Consider the following 21,451-nt stretch of genomic DNA (forward strand, 5'->3'; position numbering starts at 1 on the left):
TTTTAGAGGTTCTTGGGATATTGGGGGAAGGGGGGCGTCGTTTTGTTTTTTGATGAAGAAGAAAACCTGCCTGGAGTTACTCAAGTCACACCACATCCGCAGCTGTTTACCACCACCCCTTTCCCTCTACCTGCCAATTTGCCCACTCCTCCTGGTTCCCCCAATCTAGGAAAGATGTGCCCAGCCAGCCTCTCTCAGATGCAGCTGAAAAGTCCTCCTCCCCTTCTCCAGTCCCTGTCCCATTATCTCCCCAACTCCACAGCGCTTGGCCCCTTAGGGTGGGAGGAGAGAGGAGGTGGGGCAGGATGCGTGCGGGAGGCGGGTCCCCAAGGATCTCCACCCGCAGCCAAACCGCCGGAGGCTTTAAGCTGGGGCTCAGCGGCGGCTCCGCGCAGAGCGAGTCTCGGGAGCCAGACCTTTAGCCAAGACAGGTGCGCAGCGGCAGCGGCGGCAGCAGCGGTATGACCGGCCACCACGGCTGGGGCTACGGCCAGGAGGACGGTAGGAGGACAGACATGGCACCCCCGCCCCGAAATGTAGGCCCCTGGACCCTTGGATCTTCCCGTCCTAAATCCAGCGTAAACCCAGGGCTCTTGCTTCCAGGCAGGACCCGGGACCTCCCACCTTCAGCTGGGATTGGATTCCCTGCTTCTGTTCCAACGGAGACCCAGGAATCTCCGCCTCCGCTTCCCAAGCTCATGCCCCAGAGCCTCTTTCACCTCCTAGATATCCTCCGGCTCCCTCCCCCAGACGTGACTCCAGACCAACTCCTTCCTACTCTGGTTTGGAACCCTGTGCCCTCCCTCTCGTCCTGGATCCGCAGACCTTCCACCTCCAATTTGTACCCTACTCTCAGATGGGAACTAGTTCCCTTCTCCACCTCCCTCCTCCCCACATCCACATCCTCAAACCTGTTCTTTGGCCCGGATCCAGAATTCCTCTTTATCCCCTCAGTATGACCTTGGGCAAGTCACTTTCCTTCTGTGGTCTCAGTTTCCCTGTTTTTAAAGTGAGGAGGTTGGGGTAGATAATCTCAAAGCTTTAAATCACATTTTATGCTCCTATGACCTCAAACCCCATTTCCCAAGATGACCAGGACACAGCTGAGTGACTGCAAAGTCTGAGCTACACTTTCCTCCTCTTTCTGCACCCAGCCTCAGTCCTACAGAGAACATCCTCCCACCTCTCATGACTACCAGGGCAGAATTGGGGGGGGCACCCCAGCCTGCAGAAGCCCCAACCTGAGTTGACCCCTAGCTATCTGGGAGTAAGAACACATGTTGACCTGACAGCCTTCTGGAGAGGAGGGGTCACGGGAGTGGGAAAGAGGGGGATCATGCCCATCCTGGAAGGCAGGCCCCTAGTGTGTGAGAGGGTGTGCATCTAACTGGGTCCTTTTCTGGGAAGGGAAAAGACATTTAGGGTTCAGGCAGGGATTGTGGGAGAAAAGGGGACAAAAGAGGAAGATGGAGAATGTGAGCCAGAGAGGAGGAATGGGTCATTTTTAACTAGGAAGGAACGTGTGGTGCCTTGAGATCGTAGGTGGAAAGTATGTCAAGGCTTCCACTTTAACTCTGGACTTTTTCAGGGGCGGGGGTGGAGGCATGGCAATGGCCCTAAGTCCACTTGTGTCTGCAAAGAGAAAGAGGTAGAAAGACTGGTAGGGAAAGAGATACAGGTACATGGAGAGATAGGCAAAAAAAAAAAAAAAGATAGGGAAAAGGACTAGAGAGAGACGGACAGACAGACACAAAGAGAATGACAAAAGCAAACAAGGACAGAGATGCAATGAAATGGAGACCAGCAATGACACTAAGGGAAGGGAACGGGTACAGAGAGTTCATACCTAAGAGCATGTTGGTTTCACCTGATCTAGGCCCAGCGTGGGTATGTTTCCACTCTGAGCCTTCTCTTGCACTCAGGGAGGGGGAGTTTGGGCTGACATCGTTTTCCTGCCCATTCTGTCATAGCAGCACAACAAGTACCCTTCAGTAGAGTCACCGGCCCCCATCATGGGGCAAGGTAGGCCGTAGCCCTAGTCAGTTCTGCCCCATGCAGGGTGGGGAGTCTCATTAGAGGAGCTGCTTTCCTGGGAGAGGATTTACAGCAGGCCAAAAAAAAGGGGGTTTTAAAAATAAACAGAGAGGCAGAAGCTGTGAGAATCTGAGTCATACGCATCTGATCTGAATCCTAGCACTTGCCACAGCTTCCCCAGGAAAACTTATGAAGCTGAAGGGGGGAAGAGGAGGAAGCCCCACCAGCCTCTGGTAAAAATAGTCACAGAAGAATGTTCTCCCCATGGAGTGGTAGAAACATCCCAAGGGCAGACCCTCAGAGTCAGGGAGCCAGTAGGGAGACAAGTGTTATGAGCTTTCCTACACAGGTGGGTTTATGTGGGGGATTCTGGAGGAGCATTGTTTGGGGGCTTTCTGTGTGAATTACAAATGTATGACTAGGTACAGATGCCTGGATATGGGTAGGAGGCAGGAAGGTGTGGATTTGTGTGAGTATTTCCACCTACCTGTATCATCCATTGTGTGCAAAGGTTTGCATTTGTGTTCACATATGCTTGGTAGGGGTGTGTGTGTGTGTGTGTGTGTGTGTGTGTGTGTGTGTGTGTATGTGTGTGTGTGTGTGTATGCATGTATGGCAAGGCATTAGAATGCTTGGTTATATGCCTGAATGTAAGTACCTTGTAGGAGGTTAGAGGTAACCTAAGGTTAGAGAGCTCTGGACTGTGTAGACACCTGATTTGAAGCTTAGCTCCTGCCTTTCTAAAATGGGTGGGGGGTTTTGTTGTGCAGAGCAAATGAGGCAATGTTCCCCTTGTTACCAATAAGCCTTGCATAAATGTGAGTTATTTGTGTATGTGCACATATGAACATGTGAACATTGATACATACTTGGTGAATGATTGTGTTCTTGAGTGTTTTTCAAAGCTGAATATGCCATCCTGAGAGTGTACATATGTGCACCCAGGTGTGGATATGCATTCACTTATATTAAAGATCAAGCCGTATGCAATGGTTTTCCCAAGAATGAAAACCAGCCTAAGAGTAGATGAGGATTTAATGGTGGAAGACAGGAAATCTGTCTTTCTTTTATCCTAGATGGTGGGTCCCCTAACATTGCTCAGATTATAGCAGACCTAAAGTATCCATGGGGAGGTCATCTGGGACTGGACTGAAGGAATCTCTCATTAGCACCATGTTTCCTATGACTTTGGGGTAATAGGTATATTTCAAGTCCACCATCCAGACATTTATTAAATGTCTACTGTGTGCAAGGTATTCTAGAGAAATCAAATCCACAGCTTAACCAAAACTTCATTGTAATCAAAGCTTCTATTCCCCAGGCCTGTTACCAGAGTTGATGGAAAGAGCAATGGATCTGGAGTCCAAAGACCTAGATTTGAATCCTGACTCTGTTAGGAGTCCACTTGTAAAATTGTGGGCAAAGTTACCTAACTTTGATGAGCTAGTTCCTTCATTTAGAATCCTATGATTCTAATAAAAGCCCAAGTGGTCACATCTTGGATCTTCCTTCTCCCTTGAGAGGGATGAGATAAACCTAAAGACTAGAGCAGGGTAGAGAAGTAGAATCAAATGTCTTGAATGGTCCATATATTGGGGAAATGTTCAACCACAGAATACTAAACTGGATTACCTGGGGAGATAGCTAATCCAGCCTCCTAGCTGCAGGCATATGACTGCTAAACCATTTGGAATGGAGGGTCCTTTCTTCTCCTGAAGATTTTTAGGGAAAATGACTCTAGGTTCCCTCTAACATTTATACTAGTAGTTTGGCTACTCTAGAAATTCTTTTTTTTTTTTTTTGGAGGGGGAAGACAGGGCAATTGGGGTTAAGTGACTTGCCCAAGGTCACGCAGCTAGTGTGTCAAGTGTCTGAGGTCACATTTGAACTCAGGTCCTCCTGAGTCCAGGGCCAGTGCTCTACTCACTGTGCCACCTAGCTGCCCCTACTCCAGAAATTCTTCCTTGTGTGTCTCCCTTTCATTCCCAAATAGCTGAAATTTAACTGTAAATTCTTGAGTTTTATCTTTACCTTTTTCCTTTACCAAAACATATACAGGTATATATGTATGTGTATATGTATACACATACATATATACACATACATACATACATACATACATAAATACATACATATTTTAGGAGGGTCAGATATTTGAAATAATTAAGAATTGGGGACAGCATAATGAGGTGGAAAAGAATATTGGAGTTGGAGGACCTGGGTCCAAATTTTTTATTAATTTAGGCAAGTTACTATTGCTCTTTCAGCCTATGTTTCTTCATCTGTAAAATGGGTGAGATCTGGTTTCTAAAGATCCTAGGAATTGGGTGTTGGGTGAGATCTTTTTCTGAGCATCTCTAATCCTGATATTTTGTCATTTAGATGTTTCTAAATAAGGATCACAGAATGTTAGAAACCTCAGAGGTGACTTCATCCAGCCTTCTCAATTGATGGAAGAAACTGAGGCCTAAATAGGAATAATTACAATGGTTACATTTATATAGTACCATGTGCCAGGCACTATGCAAAGTGCTTTACAATTATTAACTCACTCGAGCCTCACAAAAACATTGGGAGGTAGGTACTGTTATAATCCCCATTTTATAGTTGAGGAAACTGAGGCAAACAGATGTCAAATGACTTTCCCAAGGTCACACAGTATCTGAGTTGGGATTTGAACTCAGGTCTTCTTGACTCTAGACCCAGTGCTCTATTTGCTATGATACCTAACTGCCACAATCAGGAAAGCTCAAGGTCCTAGTATGTTAATGGCAGAGTCAGGCTAGAACCCAAAACCTAGAACCCAGGCCTCCTGACTCCTAGTCTGACAATGCTCACCACTATCATGGGTTATTAAAGGACAGAATGGATATTTTGAGCTGTCCTGAATGGGGGAGGTGACCTCAGGGAGATCACCCTTGGTCCTACCCAAATTGTTCCACAATGTGCCTCCTAGTCATTCAACCAAACTTTAGTAAGTAACTAACAACAACAATGCATTGTGCTGGGTACTGGGTGGAATAGAAAGATAAATTAAGGATTAGTCCTAGCCTTTAAGGAGATTCCAGTTTGATAGAGATCCTCAGCTTGGTACAATGGATATATATATATAATATACATTAGAATAGGAGTCCAAAAGAGGAGTTCAGAATTCCTCTGAAGTCAGAGCAAGGAGAGGTTGCTTCCTTTGGGGAGGATTTTGGCAAGCTTCCTGAAGGTATCGATTTTGAGACAGCCCTTGAAGGAGAGGTAGGAGACCAGCAGGAGGATCTGGTAGGAGACGACACAGAGGACAGATAGAGAGGGATGGAGGCTGATGCTCTTATTTCCTGGTGTCCTGCTTGCACAGGTCCCTCTGAATGGCACAAGTTATTCCCCATTGCTCAAGGGGACCGCCAGTCTCCTATCGACATTGTCTCCAGTCGGGCCGTCTATGACCCTACTCTGAAGCCCCTGGTCCTGGCCTATGAGTCCTGCATGTCGCTAAGCATCTCCAATAATGGACATTCCGTCATGGTGGAGTTTGATGATGTGGATGACAGGACAGGTGAGTGAGGAGGCTGGTACACTTGGGCCTCTCAATGAACATGAGACTGTAGTGGAGGAGCTGGGAGTCAGTCCCTTGTCCTTCCTCCACCCCTTTCTTTCTCTTCTTTTCACTTAGGCAGCTAGGTGGCTTAGCAAATAGAGTATTCAAATCTAGCCCCAGACATTTACCAGCTGTGTGACCCTAGGTAAGTCACCTAACCTCTCTGGCTCAGTTTCCTCATTTGTAAAATGTGGACAATAATAGCGCCTTCCTCTCAGGGTTGTTGTGAGCATCAAATGAGATAATTTTTAAAGTGCTTAGCACAGTGCCTGGCACATAATAGATGCTACATAAATGTTAATTTCCTTCCCTTGTCCCCTCTGTCTTGGAGAGGGACAGGTCGGAACCTGTCCTGTACGTCAAGTTGGCCATCAAGTGTCATGGGAAGGTCCGCTAGGTCCTAGGAGCAGATGACCCGGGCTTTGGTCCCTGGCCTTGGCTGTGTGAGCACCAACAAGGCCCCCAGCTATTTTATTCAAGGCAAGGCTGAAACCAGATAGTCTCATATTTCAATGGGTCTGAATTAACTTTTTTTTTTTTGGAGGGGGGAAGGCAGGGCAATTGGACTTAAGTGACTTGCCCAAGGTCACACAGCTAGTAAGTGTGTCAAGTGTCTGAGGCCTGATTTGAACTCAGGTCCTCCTGACTCCAGGGCCACTAGCTGCCCCTTGAATGAACTCTTTAATGTAAATTCTGTCATTCCTCTCTCTGAGGTCCCTCCAACCCCATTAATATCACTGAGCTGGGATTAGAGTCAAGTTTGGGCAACAATAAAGATAATCAGTTGACTTTGGGTGTGTTGGCCAAAGAAACACTGACTTGTGGAGTGTTAGAACTGGAAGAGTTCCACCCATTTTACAAATGAGGAAACTGAGAGTCAGAGAGCAGAGACAAATTGCTCAGTCTTTCATTCACTTAGTGTCCCAGACAAGTCTTCTGGATCCACACAAAGTCCAGTGTTGCTTCCACTGTTCTACCCTTCCTTTAGAAAGGATTTTGGTTTTTGGAAGAAACTATATGAGGGGAAGATTTCAGAAATTTGAAACATAAAGGGATGGGGAATATAACACAACAACAATTTATATAGCGCTTATTATGTGCCAGGCACCATGTTAAGTGCTAAACAGTTATTATCATGTTGGACTTTCACAACAACCCTGGGAGGTAGGTGCCTTTATTAGACACATTTTACAATTGAGGAAACTGAGGCAATCAGGGTTAAGTGACTTGTCCAGGGTCACACAGCTAGTAAGTGTCTGAGGCTGTATTTGAACTCTGGCCTTCCTGATTCCAGGTCCAGTGTGCTCTCCACTGTGACGCCACCAAACATCCTCAGTTCCCTGGCCTCACCCAGACTCTCAGGGATGGCTTCTTTATATCCAATCTTCCTTATACTGTCCTTGAAGCCCAAGCCATCTATGATCTCTGCCCTCACCCCTGACAGTGGTGATTATCTAGGAAGAGTTGCAGAAGGGGCCTACAGTGGAATCATGACCCTTGGTGTTAGGCATCCCCATTGGGCCTGTTGGATGGGTTAGTATTTTTCCACTCTCACATACCCTGTTCAGAGTTTGGACACTTTAGAAATGGACCAATGCCCATAACTTGTGCTTGTAAATGTTTAACAACCAGATCTTGAAAAAAACAGGACACACTTTCAAGTTTAGCATGCATTATTTACATTCTCTCCATCAGGTTAAGTCAAAACGATTAAGAAAACCATATTGAGCCCTCATTTGTAGCATCTGCTGATTTCTGAGGTGCTTTCATTGAAAATTTAACAACCTCATGAGCTGGTTTGATTTGGTTCCAGCAGCACACCTTTGTGAATATCCAACAAACCATAAATCCTTTTTTTTTTTTTTTAAACAGTTCAGGGAATCAGGAGCCTGATTTTGCAGGGTTCAGGGAAGTTAAATGATTCTCCAATCAGATCTCAAGTTGGGTGAATGGGACCTTGGACTCTTAGGTTTGTTGGGAGGAGGAAGAAGAGCTAGAGATTTTAACTGACTGACTAACAGACTAGAATAGGCTAGAAGGCTGGCTCCCTCAGCTTCTTTAAGTCAGACCCTCAGATTTCATCCTCATGGGAAAACTCCCTTTACCCATGCAGATCAATCCCAGCTCTGATCTTTCTAATCTTAGAGAGCTGCTGGCTACCTTTAGCTTCTGGCCAAGGTGCCCGTTCCCATATCTCCTGCTGTTTCTGCAGACATCCTCTGGAACAACTCCCTATAACAGTCCCTACGGCCCACATTTGTATGGCAGTTTACAACATGTTTCCCAGGCTGGGCTTAAAGCCCATGCAGACTCCCAATCAAATGCTCCTTCTGGCAGGTCAGTCCGTTTCTGAGGGACAGCCATTCTAGATCAACAGTTCTTTGAGCTAGAAACAATCCTAGGGGTCCCTGTATTCTGGGAGATCTTCACCTGGAGGTCGGGAAGCTTATTCTGAACATTTTTGCTGACTGTATTTCAATATAATTTATTTCCTTTGTAATCTTATGTATTTTATTTTGTGCGTTTAAAAGGGGTCTATAGGCTTGCGTAGGCTGCTGAAGATGTCCATCATGCAGAATAAGAAGCCCTGATCTTGTCCAACGTCCTCATTTTCCAGATCAGAGGCTGAGATGGGGCAAATGGCTTCCTCATGGTCACTAATAAGTGGCCTGGCCAGGATTCAAAATGAGATTTCCTGGCCCCAAATGTAGTCCTCTTTCTCCCCTACCACCCTGGCTTCCTACCAAGGTAGCAGGGGCAGAAGTTTAAACCTGGTACTGCCGGACTGTGTTTAGCAAAGATAAGGGAGCCAATAAAGAGAAGGGGAGAGTGGCAGCTCCAGTTTGTTACTCTTGGAGAACTCCTTAGCTGCATGTGCTTCTCATGTCCCTCTCCTTCCCTGATCTTCCAAGAGAGCAGTCTATCCAATAGAGCCACCAGCTCAGCCGCCTGACCTGGGACCAACTTGATACTCAATCCAGTAATTAAAATTCGAACAGGTTCTAGGAACTTTCAGGTAGTATAAGAGTCACCTCAGCTAATGGCCAGAAGCTCCCTATCCGTTTCAGGGAGAAATAGGAGCTTGTTACTGGAGCTCCCCTTGAAAGTGCCTAATGCCCAGGGGTGAGCCCGGAGCACTAATTTGTGATTAAAAAGTGACAAAACTAGAAAAAATAGGCACCTTCAGGAGCTGGCTCTTCCCAGGGTTCTCTCAGCTGGGCTTAGAGGATCAATCAACCAATCAAACCCATTTAAAGTGAACCTGGGCATAAAATAAAAAGGGGTTGAGGAAAGAGGAGATTGGGGTGCCACAGATTAGACTTCATTGTGGTCTAGCATTGGTGTTTCCCAGCCCTTCTTTGTTACTTGTGTGGCTGAGGGCCAGTCATTTCTTTCTGGATCTCAGTTTTCTCAACTAAAAAGAGGGAGTAGTCCTCAGTCATCCCTAAAGCAGGTTCTTAACCTCTTTTATGTCATGGACTCCTTTGGCAGTATGGTGAGGCCTAGGATCCTTTCTCAGAATAATATTTGTTGCCTACATACATAATTGAAAAAAAAGACTAGATTTCGCTTAGGGGTTAGAGAAAATAAAGACATAATTTTTTTTCTCATCCAAGTTCACTGACCCTGTAAAATTCACTCATGGACTTTATAATTTTTGTTTTTCCTAGTTCTAAATCCTATGGTTTTATGACTTCCTGGTTTTGCCAAGGGTCTCCCCTGGCCCCATTCCAGATGGAAGGAGACCAACCAGGCTGGGCAGTGGACACCCTACCCTGGTTCAGAACATTATAGGGGAGGGGTGTTAGTGGAACATGTCTTGTCCTCATTTGTCCCCTAGTGAGGAAAAGAGACCAGCAACAAATTCAGCCTGTCCTTAGGATGGAGTGGGGACTTGGTTGCTAATGCTTATTATCCTTCAAATCCTGTGCCCTCTCTGAATCAGGCCAGAGCTGGCTTCTTGGCTTGTCTTGCTGTATCTGTCTCAGCCATGACTGGTAGCATCTGTTGGCTGGCATCTGGGGGCTGGCACAGATTTCCCTGTGTTGTGATCTGCTTGTAAAAGCAGTCACCTTCACATTGCTCACCCAAAACTGGGTGTTTTCAAGCTCTTCCTGAGACTGGTTCCACAATGTGGGCCTGCAGACCAAAATGGAGGCAGGAGAGGCTGCCTTGGCTGCTGCTGACCCAAGCCAGAACTGGAAGCTGATACAGTTTCAGGACCCTTGAGGCTACACAAAACCTACACCCTGGGGGAACACGATTACAGTGATCCCCGAGGCCAGTTTATTTTGTCTGGAGAAGTCAAGATACAAAAGGAGCATAATAACATATAGCAAAGAGATAGTGCAGATAGGGAGCAACACAACCAAGACAGGTTTTTGTGAAAACAACGAAATAGCCCAAGCACACAACAGTTCTAACAGTTTATGTCCCTCTGGCTCTTGAGGGTTTGTTTACTACAGACCTGAGAGATGGGTAGTGATATAGCAACACCCAGATATATCTGTGTGCTCACACACACACACACACACACACACACACACACACACGCGCGCGCGCTCGCAGCAACATAATGTGAGATTACAAAAGTACAGTCACACACAATATTGTGGTTGCTATGTGGCTGTGCAACCAAGGAACAACCCAGCAATGAGAACATACACTCTAGTGTTGTGATAATACATCAACATAACAGTACAAAGACATAGAAATGTGACTAGACAACCACATCACAACATGATATAGGTGGGCAGCCAGGTGGTATAGTGGGTAGAGAGAGCTGGACCTGGAGTCAGAAAGATCTGAATTCAAATCCTGCCTTAGACATTTACTAACTGTGTGACCCTGGGCAAATCCTTTAACCTCTGCCTGCCTCAGTTTCCTCATCTGTAGAATGGGGATAATAGAATCACTGATCTCCCAGGATTGTTGTGAGGCTCAAATGAGATAATTTATTTAAAGTGATAAATGAATGCTAGCAGTTCTAGCAGTATCAGAACAAAGACAACAGGACAGCAATACAATACAGCCATGCCACTATACCTTAATTGATCTGTGAGCAGAGCCGAAGTTTCTTGCTCCAAATATAGCTCCACTGTCTGACAGTGCTAGCCTCAATTCCCCTTGCCCTTGCTATCCCTAATTCTGTTCTTCCCACCCATCCCCCACAGTTCTAGGCCCTCCCTAGAATGAAAGACACAAAGGGCCTATAGACCTAGTGTCCTACCCCCTGGAGCCTCCTGAGCATGAGCGAAGGAGGAAAGGTGGCATTCCAAGCCAAAGGAATCTCCTTCAACATTATAAGGACTGGCACAACCATTCTCCCATCTTCCTTCTTGACTTGTGTCAGGGCTAGAAGGGAGAGAAGCTGGAAAGTGGGACAGCTTGTTATGGGAGAGGGCAGGGAGGAGTGGAATGATGTGTGTTGTCTCAGATGTAGGAAAGGGGAAGAGAGCTTTGAATCCAAAGTTCTAGACTAATTAAGCCCCTCTACTAATCAGCTCCTGCCTAGGGCCTGCAAAGGTTAACCTTTCTCCCAGTTGTCTGGCCCATTCAGAGGAATGTGCCTAGTGGGCTAAGAGGGAGGACCTGATTGGGAACAGAACCCCCTTCTTTACCCTGGGATTTCAAGCTCTGGCTGGCTCCAGAGCCAGCCAGAATTAGGGCAGTGTGTATTTATTTTCCAAATGAAAAATGTATCCCTGTTCCTTTCCTCCTTGTGATTTCTCTCTGGGCCTGGCATAGGCTGCTGCTGGCCATGGTACCATCTCCCAGGGAGACTTTTGAGAAGAGACAGCAGGTGGCAGGGGAAGGGAAACTGTATTTGTCATTAGAGGATGTTGGGCTCTTCTGAACTACTTGTAAGCTTGGCCAAGTTTTTCCGCTCTCTCCAATCTTCAATTCCCTCTTTAAAAAGAAAAGGCCTTAGACTAGATTGTCGTCAAATTCCCTTCTAGGGCTAAATCCGCTATGGGCTGTTTAGTGTATTGGCTTATCTCAGAATCTGAAGGCTGGCCTCTAGCTAGGTATGTTACCTGGAGGCAAATCACTTGACTTCTGAGCCTCAGTTTCCTAAACTCTGTGGCTTGGTATCCGGAAGAAGTAACTGAAAGGAGCCCCTTAGGCTAATCAGCTTCTTGGCTAATCTGCTGTGATGGGGGGAGGGGAGGAGGCTGGGGCACCTCCTTGGGAGTTGGACCTTCACCCTAGTTTTTGATTAAAGGGGTCATCCCTTGATTAACTTCTTAAAGAGGCCTATTCACTGAATGGGTGTAACCTCACTCAAAGTGAGAACCTGAAAAGACCTTAGCCCTGCATCCTGGGCCCTCTCCGGTCATCCTGGTGAATATCGGGCCATTGCACTGGATGGCTCTGGAGGAGAAAGTGAGGCTGGTGACTGCATAGCCCTCGCTCACTCAGAACAGTGTCAACTGCAAGTCATGCCCTCATTACCCTGACGTCATGGTCATCTAACAGAATGAGGACAAACACAAAAAACACTATTCAAATGCTAATTATTATCTTTATCTGGCAAATGTCCTTCTGGTGCTAGAAAAGAATCTGTGTATGAAAGGGCCTGCTAAATGGTAAAGCGCCATTTTGCTTGTCCTGTTACTTCCTTGGGGGAAATGAAGAGTTAAGAGTTCTTGATCTCCCTCTATCTCTCTCCATAGTGGTGCATGGGGGTCCCCTGGATGGGCCCTACCGGCTGAAGCAGTTCCATTTTCACTGGGGGAAAAAACACAGCTTAGGTTCAGAACACACAGTGGATGGGAAGTCCTTCTCCAGTGAGGTAAGATCCAGGGCTCTGCCCTATTTATAGGGGGAACAAAGAACCACCCCATTTCCCACCGTGTGTTACAATATAGGGGCCCAGAGGAGGTTCCTTCTTCACCCTCTGCATCCTACTCTGCTTGAAATTCCACCATTAGTAATGTAAATCTTTGGGTTCCAACTCAGTCACTCCCTATGTGACATGACACAAGTCACTTTATTTCCCTGAGACTTAGTTTATTCATTTGCGAAATGGGACCATAATCCCTACTCTATTTACCTCACAGGGATGCTGTGAAGAAAGTGCTTTGTACACTTAAAGGGCTTTGTACATTATAGAAAAATGAGTTATTATTCTCTTGGGCCTCAGTTTCTCCACTTGTAAAATGGGTGTAATAATTCTTGAACTACCTATATCTCAAGGGGCAGCTATGTGGCATAGTGGATAGAATACCTGGTCCTGAATCAGGAAGACCTGAGTTCAAATGAAGCCTCAGACACTTACTAGCTGTGTGACCCTGGGCAAGTCCCTTGACCCTCTTTGTCTCAGTTTCCTCTTCTGTAAAATGAGCTGGAGAAGGAAATGGCAAACCACTTTGTCGAGGAAAACCTGAATGGGGTCATGAAGAGTCAGACATGACTGAAGAACAACAACCCACCTCTCAATACTTTTGTGAGGACAATGCTTGGGTGACTTAAGAGTGCTACAGAGGTGAAATATGATTGTTATTTTTAGTAATAAGGCCTTATGTGCTACAAGGGAGAGGCTAACAATAATCTGTGAGATTGGCACCTTCAGGGGTGTGCTTTAGCTCTCTCAGAATGGAAGAGCTCATGGTTAAATTTTCAGTGTGAGCATTCAGACTTCAGAAATCAGCAAATGTCACATATCAGGGCTTGATTTATTGTGGATTGTCTGGACTTAAGAAAGCGATTTGGGAAAATAATGCAAATCAAGCTTAAAAGCATGTGTGATGTATAATTCTTTTTGAGAGTTGATGGTTAAACATTTACCAACACACCTCTGCCTTAAGTGCAATTTTTTTTTTAGTGCATTATATTCTTTTCTAACTGAGAACAGCTTGTGATAAAATGGAAGGAGAAGAGATTGATCCAGAGCTGGGACATTCCAGGGGAAGGAGGAAGCCTGGTGAAGGGAGGACTTGGGAGAGTGGAGAGAAGAACAACCAGGTAGAAAAGGTCAATGAAGACAAACCCTGATAATACCTGCCCCCAATCTAACATCAAGGAGAACAGAATAATTGTAGCTCACATTTTCTATAGTACCTTAAGGTTCGTAAAACACTTTCCACATCACAGCTCCATGAGACAGGCAGTGCAAGAATTACTATTCCCATTTTATAGATGAGATCATGGAGGCTAGAGAGATGAAATGACTTGGCTGAGGTCATACAACCAGTAAGTGTTGGAGCCAGGATTCAAATGCAGGCCTGACTGCCAAGTCTGGCCTCTTTTCCATTATGTAGAACTGGTTGGATTCAAGGAGCACCCTGGACAACCCTCATTCCTGAAACAAGCACTAAAATGATAACCAAAAAGCCTGGCTTAACACCTCCTGGTGAGGGGCCAGAATGAGATGAGAAGGTAAGCAACAAATAGGCCTCCATAAGCTACTAGTTAGATGGACCCTGAACAGAGGAGCCACTGGAGATGTTTGGAGTTAGCAATGGTTTGGCCATCCCTTTCCGCAGCTCCATTTGGTCCATTGGAATGGAAAAAAATACAAGACCTTTGCAGAAGCAGCTGCAGCCCCGGATGGCCTGGCTGTGGTTGGCATCTTCCTGGAGGTGAGTGAATTTGCTGCCCCCTCCACCCCCCACTCCAATGTCTTCTCTCTTTTTCCTGCCTGCACTTAGCGAAAATCCCAAGGATGAGCGGAGGAGAATAGTAATAGTGTCCATTGATTCCATGGCACTTTATGCTTCTTAGGGTTAAGGGGAGAGGTGAGCTGATAGCTGCAGCTTTCTTCTGGCCCAGACATCACAGTGAAGAAAGATCACAGGTTGAAGAGTCAGGAAATATAAATCCAGGCTCAGGTCATCCAGATAGATCTGTGTGTATTCCTGACCCTCTCCTGTACTTTCCCAGAGGTCTCAGCACAAGGTCTATAGAATACAGGTCTGCTGATATTAGAGCTGGCAGGGGCCTTAAAAGGCCATCTACTTCAACACCTCCGTTTTTGCAGATGATGAAGCTAAGGCCTATAGAGGGGAAGTGACTTGTCCAAGGTCATACAGGGAGTAATTGACAGAGCCGAGATTTAAGCCCAGGTCCTCAGATTCTAAACCCAGTGCATTTCCCTTCTTTGAGCTTAAAAATCCCTATGTAGTACAGTGGGAAGGATAATAGTTTGGCTATCATGAGACCCAAGTTCTAGCCTGGTTCTTCATTAACTGTCTGATCATGGGTAAGTCATAGCCCCTCTCTCAGACACAATTTCCCCATCTCTATGGTGGTAATAGGATTGTAGGACTTTGATCTATGTAGGAGGAACCATAGTCCAGATCGTTCATTTTATTGATAAGGAATCTGGGTCCCAGAGGGGGGAAGTGACTTCCCCAGGTCACTTAGGAAGTAAATAGGAGAGCTAGGATTCGAACCCAGCTCATGATTCCAGAATCAGAATGTTCTTTCCACTGTACATGGCACCATGGGTGATCATCTACCCTGCAGATCCCAGTATTTGGTAGAGATCAGAAAAGATATTCTCTAAATTTCCTTCCCATTCTAATATTTTAGGATTCATACGAGTAAGAGAGCAGGGGGTCAGTTTTCCATCATAAGCCGTCCAATGTCACTTCTTCCTTCTCACCGGAATTGACTCAACCTTGTCCTTGTACCGACAGACCTCAGGCACTCTCAGGGGTCAGGATTGAAGAAGACGTGGACACGTTGTGTCCATATCTTAAGGGCAAGAACTTTTTGGAAAAGAGAGGCAAGAGCTGTTTGTGGCTAGGGGAGGTGTCCAAGGGGCTGAGTGTCCTGGGCCAGAAATGAGCATGCCCAGAAGACATTCTCAATACTGCTTTATTCATTGTAAATTTCAGACTGGAGATGAGCATGCCAGCATGAACAGACTGACAGATGCACTGTACATGGTCAGATTCAAAGTGAGTGTTCTATAGACTTTGGGGCTTTCTTCTGCATTCTTTGTCCTTTCTCCACATCTGTGGAGTTGCCAGTCAAAGTGCCATTTGCTGTCATTGTGAATGTGTTTGGGCATGTAGCCCCTAGAGAAGAAAAGGATGGGGATAGGGTGGGGGGGGCAAGGAGGGAGAAAGATAGCCACTTTCGACTATAAGGGATTTGAAGGACTCACGCAAGATGGATTAGATTGGTTCTGATGGACCCCGCAAGCGAGGGGGTCTCTACCACAGAAGCAGACGACTGTGTAGTGTGATATAAGGGGGCAAGGAAATCATAAATCTATCTGGTCTAACCTTAGGCCGGGATTTCTGTTTTCACCTTCCCCAAGCCCTAAACTACTCCTTGTAGGATCCTAAACCAGAGTCTCTGCTGACTCCCCTTCCCAGGGAACCAAAGCCCAGTTCAATAGCTTCAATCCCAAATGCCTCCTACCCATGAATCTCCACTATTGGACCTACCCGGGGTCTCTAACAACACCACCCCTGAGTGAGAGTGTGACGTGGATAGTGCTCAAGGAGCCCATCACAATTTCAGAGAAACAGGTGAGTCATTTCAGAACCTGTAAGGGATTGGGGGAGTAGGGGTGGGTGGGAAGATAGAGGGATGGGACAGGGGACAGGACATCACACCAGCATTGACCTTATTTGAAGGTGAGTATCCAAGATATGGTTTGAGTCAGCTAAGGGCAGAAGGATGACCCCTCTTTCCACCCCCACCCCCAATAACAAATTTCTTAGTCTATCATTTTGCATTGTGAGACGGCCTGGTACAATGCATTTAGGGGAGTCAGAGTTCCAGGCTTTGGATACCAGCTTACTATTTACTACCTGTATGTGACCTTAGCCAAGTCATCTAATAAATCAACAAGTATTTATTAAGCTCCTGCTACTTGCCCAGCACTGTGCCATGTGTTGGGGATACCAGTACAAGGAATAAGACAATCCCTACTCTCAAGGAACCTACTTTTTCATGGGGGAGACAAGTATGTATAGATTTTATACACACACACATATATATAGATATATACATAAATATATACACACATAAAGGTGATAATATATAAGTAATAAACATAAGCATATCTGTATTGTTAGATTATATACTTACATATGTATTTATTACTTTTCTATTTATGCTATTTATTTTTATATGTGTTGTCTCCCCTATTAAAGTATATGTGTACATATATGTATTTATTAACTTTATGCTATATATTTTTATACGTACTCATTGTCTCCCCCATTAGAAAGTAAGCTCTTTGAAAGTAGATTGTTATCACACACACACACACACACACACACACACACACACACACACCCCCAAAGCCAAAACATAGTAGCAGATTTAAGATACTAACTTTCTGGACAAAATGAAATTCATATATTATTTGTGCCATGATTAAAGCATAGACAAGAAAAGAAAAACAAAGTAGATTGTTAAATTATTATGCATATATATGCATACACACACATGAACTAGTTATAACAAGGTTGTTTGAGAGGGAAGGCACTGGTATTCAGGGGAATCGAGAAAGCCTTCATGCAAAAGATGGTGGTGTATCTTAAGGGAAGAAAGGGCCTCTATGAGGTGAAAATAAGGAAAAGAGTATATTCTAAGCATGAGAAATGACTAAAAGAAGGACAGAGAGGTGGGAAGAACAGAGAGAAGGCCAGTCTGGCAGGATCTTAGAGTGCAAGAGCAGGAGTGATGTCCCATAAAGCCAGAAAGACAAGATTATTAATGAGGGCCTGAAGGGAGAGAAATTGTCACATAATAGAGATATCATGTAAGTAGAAACTTAATTTCTTTTGGCCTCAGTCCTGGGCTATTTATGTCCTCAGGTGAACAGGAAGCCATGTTAATGGGCCAACCTTTAGTCCCCTGAGCAAATCAAATCTGTTGGACAATCTCAATGTCTTTTAAGAAGAAACTTTTAAGGAAAATCTGCATGGGCCTTAGGTTTTTACTTCCACTAGAGACCTCCATATTAAAATGCATCTTAAAATACCCAGCCCAGGGTCACATTTTGAACTGTTATTACTTAACAATTTAGCAGGGAGTAGTTGATGGTCAGTGAATCAGAATATAGGACATAGGATCAAAGTAGAGTGGAACTAGGTGGACTGGGAGCTAAAGACAATAAAAGCAGCCATTTTTTTTAAGCAATTGAAAGTTACAAAGAAATTGACAACTGTTACTTCATTTGATCTTCTGAAAATATTAGGAGAGAGTGTAAGTGAATAGTGAAAGCCAAGTAGAACAGAAGAAACTTGAGGACAAGGACTGTTCTATTTTCGTCTTTTATCCCCCAGATCTAGCACCATGTCTGAGATGTGTTTGCTCAGGTGTTTGTTGAAATGAAGGGACATTATTCCTATCTTTTTCAGATGAGAAGAATCTGTGCTCAAAGAGGTCAAGGACAAAGTCTTAGAACTAGTCAGCTAGGCTAAGGACTAGAAAGGACTAGGACTCAATCAATAAACATTTATTAAGCACCTACTATGTGCCAGGCACTGTGCTAACCCCTAGAGATACAAAAAGAGGCAAATGACCTCAAGGAGTTTACAATCTAATGATCTCAGGACCACAGACATTTGTTGTTATTCAGTTGTGTCCGACTCTTCATGACCCCATTTGAAATTTTCTTGGCAAAGATACTGGAGTGGTTTGCCATTTCCTTCTCCAGCTCATTTTTACAAATGAGGAAACTGAGGCTAACAGGATTAAATAACTATGCTCAGGGTCACACAGCCAGGAAGTTTCTGAGACCAGATTTGAACTCAGGAAGATGAGTCTTCCTGACTCTAGGCCCAGCACTCTATTGTACTGTGGTACCACCTAGATTCCCAAAATAGACAGACCTCTGAAAATAGGGCTCTTTGCACTGTATCAATAGTTCCCAAATGTTTTTTGTTCTGAAAACATAAAAAGTGTTATGAACCCCTAGATTCAACTCATTCTACTCATATTATTTCTTTAAAAGATTTTGTTCATCAAATTCTCCTAATAACTACAATAATAACTTTTGCTCCAAAGTGTCGAATCCCTGTAGAAATCAAGATATAATGCTTAAAATATGCTTGTTATCATAGAGGAAAAATAATTTTGCAACATAATTGGGCAATTATTTACTGCTTAGACTATGATCATGAACCCCTAAGGGGTTAGAGAAATCTCAATGAGAACCACTGCATTTCACCAAGAGTCAGCCCATTTGGAAACAATGGATCTGAAAATCATGACAGGAAGACTGTAAAATTGTGGTGGTGGTATGTGTGTGTGGGCGTTTCTCTGTGCCGTTTGCTACTTTTCTCCGTAAACTGGTCAGTAGAGTGGAACATGCTAAGCCTATTTTCCAGTGGTCTGGGATTAGAAAAATTTGAGGAGATAGGGAAAGAAAGTGGAGTGGGAGGATGGGCACCAGTCTGGAGGACAGATTAGAATTCAGATGTCCCTCCTGGAGAAGCTGAGAAAGGAAAACAAGATTTAAATTTTGCTGACCAAACTCTACTGGGATTCCCTTTCAAAAACTAGGGAGTCAGGGGCCAAAAGCCAACAAAATAAATATGAAATGGGGAAATCATTGCCTTTATGTGGGTGTGACAGAAAAGAATGCAGAGGTCAGAGAGGACCAAAAGCCCAGGTCTATCTTATCTTTCACACACCTATTTTTCAAGCCTAAGCCAGTGATGTTGATTTGCCTTCTCACAGATGGAAAAATTCCGGAGCCTGCTTTTCACTGCAGAGGATGATGAGAAGGTCCGAATGGTGAACAATTTCCGGCCCCCTCAGCCACTGAAGGGAAGAATAGTTCAGGCCTCTTTCCAGTCCTGAGTGGGGTCATGCTGTCAACGGTAACAGCAATGATGTCCAAAGTGCTTCCATATCAGCTAAGACCAAACCAGGTGTGGGACCCCTTGGTCATGGACTGACTCCTCAGAGCCATTTGGGGGATGGGGGCAGAGTAGAAGAGGAATGGCCATTTTGGCTGCATTATTAGTTCCCTCCAGTCCATCTCTACTTTGGGAGTCTTTCTTACCAAAGCAACCACCTGACTTAAATGCTAAGAAGCCCCCTACCCCCACCACTCTGCTATTCCATGGTCTTTTGACAGCTTTGAAACTGGCCAGGCTTTTAAAAAATCCAAGGCTGGGGGAGATTTTAAAATCTACCTGGGTTAGAGCGACCAGGAAGAGCAAGAAATAGGAGTATGAGAGGGTGGCTTCCTAGTGCCTGGTTAACGGAGAAGGGAGGTAGATATTAGTAACTGTCAGAAATGACTCTTGGGGTTTGACCTGCTTGCCTCTTCCTAGGGGTGTACTTTCCCCTCTGTATCATCTACAGTGCAAACTCCTTTCCCTGGAAAAAAATCACTTTGCTCTGGCCCCTTCTTGAACCCTCTACTGTGACAAGGCCCTGTGCTTCAAAGCCATGGGCAGCTGTTGGCAAGACATAAGCAATAATTATAGCAGGTGGGAGATCCCTTACCAGTGTTACTTACCTCGAATACTGAAACTAAGCACTGGAAATGGAACTGCAGAAGGCTATGGGGTTTTTTTTGTTTGTTTTTTTGCCATTTCACTGCCAGCCATTAAAAACATTGATGTGATTCTGCTTGTGTTTTTGTGTGTTGATCTGTCTGTCCAGTCCACCCCCTAACAATAGAGATAGGCACAAGGTATGAGAGGTGGGGGGGGATGTGTTTATTTATGTATTTATTTATTTACTAATTGATTCATTCACTTGCTCAGGCATTCATTCATTCATTCATTCATTCATTCATTCCCTTGTCCATCTCTTTGTTCATTTGTTCATCCATCATTCATTTTGTGATGCCTTCCCTACCCCGACTCCTACCCCTGTCATTTAATTTGGTATTTAAACTACAGAGAAAGGAAAGAATTTATGGTACTAAGCATGATTTCTTCTCTGAATCCATGTGACGCATGGCCATAAACTCTAGAAGAAGAAGATAGTTTAACAAATCGGCCAGGATTTATCATCTGAAATAATAGTAATCTACATTTCTAGTTTATATAAAATTTATTAAACTATTTCTAGTGAATTTCAAGTTTTTGAAGTGCTTTTCTTCACAACATATCTGTGAGCTGGGTGCTTATATTACTAGTCGTGTGTGTGTGTGTGTGTGTGTGTGTGTGTGTGTGTGTGTGTGTGTGTGTGTATGTGAGAAAGAGAGAGAGAGAGCGTATTTGTGAGCACAAACTAATAAATGTTTAATTGCTGGCCCTCCCCCCCCACCAAAAAAAATTCACACCACACTTTTAAATTTGCTTTGCACTATTAGCATTTCCCCCTGTACTTTCTTAAATCTCAACAATCAATAAAACCATGAATTGAGCCATATTCTAAATATAGTGATAGGAAGTAGGCATAAATGGCAGGAAGACCTGGGTTCAAATCCTACCCCTAATGCAAACTGGCTTTCTGATTCTGGATAAGTCACTTAACCTCTCTTTAACCTGCTCTAGGCAAATCTTTAAGAGAATATAACAATCTTTATTGATTATCCTCATTTTAAAGATGAAGCTGAGGACCGGAGGAGGCTTCTTGCTCAGAGTCACATAGGTGGTAAAAGATCAGTTTTGGGATCCAATTATGCTTTCTTTTAAAGGAGAGGGACTATGTGCTCATGTCATTACTCATGTATATGTAGAGTGCTAGACTTGGGGTCTGGGACCCCTGGATTCATATCCCACTTCTGACACTGCCTAGCTGCATAACCCTGGGCAAATCACTGAAACTTTTTTGGCTTCAGTTCCTCATCTGTAAAATGGAGGAGCTGGACTAGCTGGTAAGGTTCCTTCCAGCTCTAAAGCCATGATTCATGTCAGAAAGTATTTGGGAACTATTTTCAAATCTAGT

The 21,451-nt window shown here is 44.6% G+C and overlaps 1 protein-coding gene across 1 annotated transcript; it reads left to right on the forward strand.

Annotated features, from left to right (window-relative positions):
- Nucleotides 1-461: 461 nt before the first annotated feature.
- On the forward strand, nucleotides 462-20,313 carry CA7 (carbonic anhydrase 7). Its single transcript, XM_036751527.1, has 7 exons — nucleotides 462-501; nucleotides 5,384-5,581; nucleotides 12,301-12,419; nucleotides 14,113-14,208; nucleotides 15,469-15,531; nucleotides 15,955-16,110; nucleotides 19,280-20,313. The coding sequence occupies exons 1-7, from the start codon at nucleotides 462-464 to the stop codon at nucleotides 19,400-19,402; spliced, it is 795 nt and encodes a 264-aa protein (XP_036607422.1). The 3' UTR covers nucleotides 19,403-20,313.
- Nucleotides 20,314-21,451: the final 1,138 nt, after the last annotated feature.

Source organism: Trichosurus vulpecula, chromosome 3 (genome assembly GCF_011100635.1).
Source record: "Trichosurus vulpecula isolate mTriVul1 chromosome 3, mTriVul1.pri, whole genome shotgun sequence".
NCBI lineage: Eukaryota > Metazoa > Chordata > Mammalia > Diprotodontia > Phalangeridae > Trichosurus > Trichosurus vulpecula.